This window comes from Callospermophilus lateralis, chromosome 14, assembly GCF_048772815.1.
Source record: "Callospermophilus lateralis isolate mCalLat2 chromosome 14, mCalLat2.hap1, whole genome shotgun sequence".
Taxonomy (NCBI): domain Eukaryota; kingdom Metazoa; phylum Chordata; class Mammalia; order Rodentia; family Sciuridae; genus Callospermophilus; species Callospermophilus lateralis.
This window is the reverse complement of record NC_135318.1, coordinates 56,503,040-56,509,039: the sequence shown is the minus strand read 5'-3', so window position 1 is coordinate 56,509,039 and position 6,000 is coordinate 56,503,040. Positions and strand designations below refer to the sequence as shown.

General features: G+C 44.1%; 1 protein-coding gene across 3 annotated transcripts in view; it reads left to right on the top strand.

Annotated features, from left to right (window-relative positions):
• The window catches only part of Aak1 (AP2 associated kinase 1), a 174,311-nt gene continuing 168,311 nt past the window's right edge, over nucleotides 1-6,000 (top strand). For all 3 annotated transcript variants that reach the window (XM_076832528.2, XM_076832527.2, XM_076832529.2), the window contains exons 1-2: nucleotides 1-141; nucleotides 456-839. In XM_076832528.2, coding sequence (XP_076688643.1) covers nucleotides 677-839 — 163 coding nt within the window. In that variant the 5' untranslated portion in view covers nucleotides 1-141; nucleotides 456-676. The remainder of the gene's footprint in view (nucleotides 142-455; nucleotides 840-6,000) is intronic.

Below are 6,000 nucleotides of genomic sequence, written 5' to 3'. Positions count from 1 at the left end.
TCAGCTGGCGGGCGGGCAGGCGCCGAACGCGGCCGGGGCTCTGGCTGCAGCGCCGCCTCCTCTCAGCGTCGCAGGCCGGCACGGCGGCCGTGACAATGTTGCGGGGCTGGTAGCTGGGCGCCGGCCGCCGAACCATCTCAAGTGGGTGCCGCGGGGATGCTGCCTCTCGGGGCGGCTGCCTCTCAGGGCGGCGGGGGGTTCGGGGAGGAGGGGGAGGCAGTGCCGGGCAGGGTCGGCGCTGCCCAGGGCGGCCCGAAATCCCTTCTTTCTCGGAGCCCCGGGCCACAGGGATCTGGGGTTCTGGGACTGGGGATGCGTTTTCAGCTCTAGGGTTTTTCTCGCTAGGAAAATGCATGAAGCCTAGATGATGGCTTTTGCTACCCCTAGGACTCAGCAGTTGAATTTTTAAGTGTGTTACTGATTCATCTTTTCTCTCTCTTCCTCTGTCATCACAGGTTTAAACTTACGCGAATCGCTCTCTGGAGGAGGAGGAGGAGACCCGCCGCGCGATTGACACGCATATTCCTATAGGCATCCTCCTCCAGCCCCCACCCCCACGGCCGGATTCGGGTGGCTCCTCTCGGAGCTGAAATCCGAGAAGAAATCCTTAGATCTCTTAAAAAAAAATAAATCTAGAAACCATCGGTATTTTGCTTTCCTGCTTCCTATTTGCAAGATGAAGAAGTTTTTCGACTCCCGGCGAGAGCAGGGCGGCTCTGGCCTGGGCTCTGGCTCTAGTGGAGGAGGGGGCAGCACCTCGGGCCTGGGCAGTGGCTACATCGGGAGGGTCTTTGGCATCGGTCGACAGCAGGTCACAGTGGACGAGGTGTTGGCCGAAGGTAAGGTGGAACTCAGTGCTCCGTAAATTAAAAATCTCGTGCTGATGTGGCAAGACTCTGGTTTCTAGTTGTTGAATGTATGAATGGGTTTTGACCAGTTGACTCTCCCCTTCCCCCTTCACTTTCCCTGTGAGTCATTGTCCTTGAGAGATTTAAAACTGAGATTGGAAAGTGACAGAGCTTAAAGGGGTAGGGGTTGCCGAAATTGTTTACCTCACTGGCTTTTTATTTAAGAAAAAAAGCGTTGAAAAACCACCATGGTTCTCTTACCAAATTATGCAGATCATATGTGCAAAAGTGTAAAGCTTCATATTTAATGTGGGGTGGTGGGCTTGTGATCTTCTGAAACTTGAAATATTGATGTCAATGCTGAAGGGTGGAGGTGGAGGGAATCTATAAGAAGAGAGAGGGGTTTCTTCAACCCAACTTTCCCACTTCCGTAAGCAGATATTTGAAAGGAAGACAGTATTTTGGGGGAATAGAAATGTATTTTTCCAAGGGCCAAGGCTCTTGGTGAATTTTACTAGGTTTGTTTCCTGACCCAATCAGATCCCTAGGATATAACTAAGGTAACAAATTTTGTGAAATGAATGTGACTATTTTGAATTCAGTCTTGGAGGCCCCTGTTCCTCCTGTTTTTATTAAGAAAAACTTGTGAGTGGCCCTGATTTTGTTTTCCCTCTATTGACCAGGATGTTTTTTTGGATCTGCGGAAATGCCTTGTGTGTGTGTTCATTTGTATATCTATATCTATGTATATGTGTGAATATATATCTTTATCTCCCAGGCTTTCGGGAAATCTTTGCCTGTCTCTTTTGATAACCTTAACCTCGACCTTCATAATTATGCCAGACTCATAGTTTTCACAGCTCATTGCCTGCTTAGTGTGCTTTTATTTTTAATAAAAGCAGCAATTTCCCTTGGCATGAAGGAATTCAAACTAATTGGACGGGGCCAACCTGCTGTAGGTTATGTTATAGACTGTGAGGTGTTGGGGAAGGGGGAGGTCTCTATTACTGCAACATGGTGGTAGGGAACAGCTTATTAGCTAGGGAAGAGAGAAAGCTAAGAGGTCTCTTTAAAAAGGAGCCTTTTACAAGCTAAGGGTAAAACAGGGATCCCTACCTGGACCTAGGAAATGCCTGTCATGATATCACATAGGCTGGTGGGTAGGTTGGGAAGAGGGAGAATCTGTGTTTGTCTTGCAGCTTGTATAACCACTGGATTCAACAGGGCCCAGTTTCTGGGGATAGGTTTGAAACCAGCACTTGAAAAACACTGTTTAAAAAAAAAAGGTACCTGACACCTAATGTCCTTGTGAAATTATTGCTCTTTTTTATTCTCAGTATTGCTTTAGCTGAACTTAATTTGGGGCCTGAGTCACTGTCCCTCTGGATCCTTCCTTGTGGGCTTTGGTGCAGGATGGGAGATGCTTCTGTGCCCGCTGCCAGATCTGTACCCTTGAGTCTGATATGTCTATTTCATCCCTGTGCCAAAGCCCTTGACTGCAGAGGGGTGAAGAAATAGAGAAGTGTGTGTGAGGGAGAGATCAGGAGGAATGAGAGAGTTCGTTCCTCCCTGCTAACCTTATAGCCCAGGAACATATTGTTTAGCTTAGATGTTGTCTCATGGATGGTGTTGCCCTAAGTGATGCCCATTCTTCAAGTCTGAGAAGAGGGATGGGGAAGAAAAAAAAGGCAGAATTGGTGTTCGTTATCTAGGCTGCCGTCCTCTGCCCTGGAATTCATCCCTGAGAATGGTGCATCATACCTTATGTTGTTTTTAAGCAGAACTTAAGGCTTGCAGCTCTGCATTCATTTGTTTGTTTATTCATTCAACAAACAATTATAGAATGCCCATAATGTGCCTGGCATCATGCTAGGCTCTGGAGACATGATATTAAACCAGATATAAGAGTTTACAAACTGCTGTAAGAGATGGAAAATAGCCAGATATAATAGAGTGATTAGTGCTATCATGGAGGTATGCTTAGGGTGCAGTGACTGCCAATTTGTTTTTTTGGGGAACCCAATTTTTAGGAAGCCAAGAACTGTTGCCTGGAGAAAGTGACCAACGAATGAGTAGGCATTAACCAATGTGGTGGCAGTATGGGCAAAGACTCAGTAGCAGAGAGTGTCATGTAAAATTGGGTCTGGCAGTGTTGTTCTTAGTGTTCTTTGACTGTAATTGAGTTTGAATTTGTGGCTTTAGAAATATGTAGATATGTGGGAGTTAGTATACAAAGTGTTTATGTAGTGCCTACCAAGACCAAAGGCACTTCTGAGTTCTGAATGGGATGAGAGATGTCTAACATGTGAAATCTGCCTTTATGGAGCTGCCAGTGAATTTGGGAAGGTAAGATATACACTCATCTGTACAGTAGTATGGTTTTTAGCACTGTCTGTAGAGTCGGACAGGTCTAGGTTCAAGTTCTGGATCAGTTCTTTACCAGCTGTGGAACTTGGACAAAACATTCTAAACCTGTCTTGAATCTGTTTCCCTATGGCAGTGTTCTTAAAGCTTGGAGTCCTTATCAGGAATAGTGTCATCACCTGGGAGCTTGTTAGAATTACAGATTTGTAGGCCTCACTCCAGAGACTGTGGGTGTGGGGCTTTAATAAGTTCTTAGGGAGATTTTTGGGAACCACTGCTCTGTGAATGGTCTTGAGGATTAAATAAGGATGTATGTATATATACATATAGTATTTAATATTTTTCAGGTGGTCAATAAATGATAGCCACTGTTTGCCGTCAATATATATATTTAGTTAAAGGGAATGTATGTCAGTGTGAGGGCTGTTTTGGCTGTTGCAATCCAAAGCTTTTTCCCCATTGTGGGTGGGCTGATCCAGATGTTCTTTGCAGAGGTCTCATTAGCTCATTAAAGAATCAACAAATAAATGTTGGGTAGTCACAGTCCTTCCTTGGTCCCTCTTCTCTGAGTCTGTAGGTACTCACCTATTTACCAGTCCCAGCCAGAGTTGTTTAAGGACAATGAGAGTTGTATACTATATGCCCAGGGCAGTGATCAGGCAGTTTAGGGAGTTTGGTGTGGGGAAGGCTTCAAAGAGATTTGATTAGCACCACATCCCATTGAGTATTTCTTTTTCCCTAATGTGGGTATTGGTCTGTGCTTCATAATGAGGAATTGAAAGAACCCTCAGAAACAGATGCTAGGTAAGACAGGAGAATTCTGGGTTGCTAGGGTTGCTATGTCTCGGTCAGTTGCATTAACCTTGCTCTTCTGATTCACTAAGTATTCCAGAGGGCACACGGCTGTGGGTAGGGGGAAGTGAAGGCTTTAAGTCTTGAGTTAGCTATGGGTATCTCCAGGAAGGGTGCTGGGGTGGATATTTTCTAACTTTCTTAGTGAAGATGCTATTATGAGATGCTAAGACATGTCTGAGTTAATGGGCATGTGATATCAAGGGAAGATTTGGTTTAAGCTTCCAGAATGGCTTAATGGGAGAATTAGAGCAGTGCTTAAAGAAGGACTAAGAATCGGTGCTTTTGTCGTATTTCCTTAGCTGTATGAGTCCTTATTTCTAAGCTTTAACAACAAGGAAGTGTTGAATGCCTGCTGTGTCCGATACAACATCCCTGAGCTGTATCAGTTCTGAATAAGGTGGACAGCTGGCTTCTTAGAAGGGGTTTTCTGCCTAGACCAAAAGAAACTAGGTCCAGTGCTAATGATAACTAAGATGCCCTATCAGAGAACTAGTAATTTCTCCTATCTATAGAATAATGTAGTGGGGCTTAAAAATGTGTGAAACACCAAGAAAAAAAAAATTCACATATGGCATATAATTCAAACACATTGGTAGTATTGATATGAGGCATGTATATACTCATCTTGTAAACATTTATTTGTGCTTCTTTGTGGCAGGCACTGTGTTAGATTTCAGAGACAATAAATAGGTTGGATGGGGCATGGACGAGTAGACCAATAAGTAGCAAATAACCCTGAGATAAGCATCCAATACTTAGCATGGGCCTTGGCATGTGGTAGATATTAAGAGATGTTAAGATGATAAAGAGAAGGGGTCTGGGGATGAGGGCCCCTAGATGATGGAAGTTTTGAACAAGAATGGAAATTACCCAGCAGATGTTCCAGCTCTGGGTTACCCAAGGACTTCTAGCCAGAGGCAGTGCATATGCAGAGGTGTAGAGTGGTGAAACAAAATCAGCTTTGGGAATACTGACTTAGTTTAATGTTAACATTTGGTGTAAGTTTCCCTCCATAATCAAGGAAAGGACATAAAGTGGTAGAATGAAATTCCTTTAATATTTGCTCTCGAAGGTACATTTGAATGTGTTTGCTGCTTACTTTCTTCAGTGGCCCTGGGCCTTTTGAAGAACTATCAAATCTCTACAAATATGTGCTGTTCCTCTACTGTGCCTCAGTCCTGTGCTAATTGTGGGGAAAGGGAGCAGCTTTCTGGGGAAGAGGTGTTCTAGAAGTGTCCTAAGAGGCAAGAAGCTTGAAGCAGAAGCAGGCAGGTGTGGGGAGATGGTGTAGGTAGGGAGTGATAAAATGACCACTGTTATGAAAAGGACTGAGCAGGTGACTGAGGATGTTTGACTAGACAGAAGGTCTGTTGGCGAGACAAGAAAGAAATTAGTTTGTGGAGAACCTTGAGAGCCAGGCAGAGATTAGTTATAAGCACCTGAGGCCTTCTCTTGACGCAAGTATCAGTTTGATTCCTCCCACTTCAGATGTCTTTGCCTGCTGGGAAGTCTGGTTTTTTAGAGGCAACTGCAGATTTTCAGGGGGTGGTTTGAGAATGGTGTCTTCTTCCTGGCTTCGTGTATGATGACGTTTATAGCTTTGCTAAATATAGCCAAATCCAAAATTCAGAAATGAAGTCCAGAATAAGCATTTGCCATGGTCAAAGCCTTTTTGTTGGTCATTCTAACGAAGTCAAGCTCATTTAATGAGAGATAATGAAGAGAAAACACATGGGTTTTGAGTGGGACAGTGTGGGGGAACGCATATAGTTGTACGTCATTAGATAAAATGGCATGAAGAGTACTTGATAAAGGCTTAATAAATATTAACAAAATATCTCCTCAAATACTACTGCATTCGAGCCATCATTTTAACTTGCAATATTTGAAAGTTAACCTTTCAGAAAGGGGGCTAATACCACCATCCACTTTC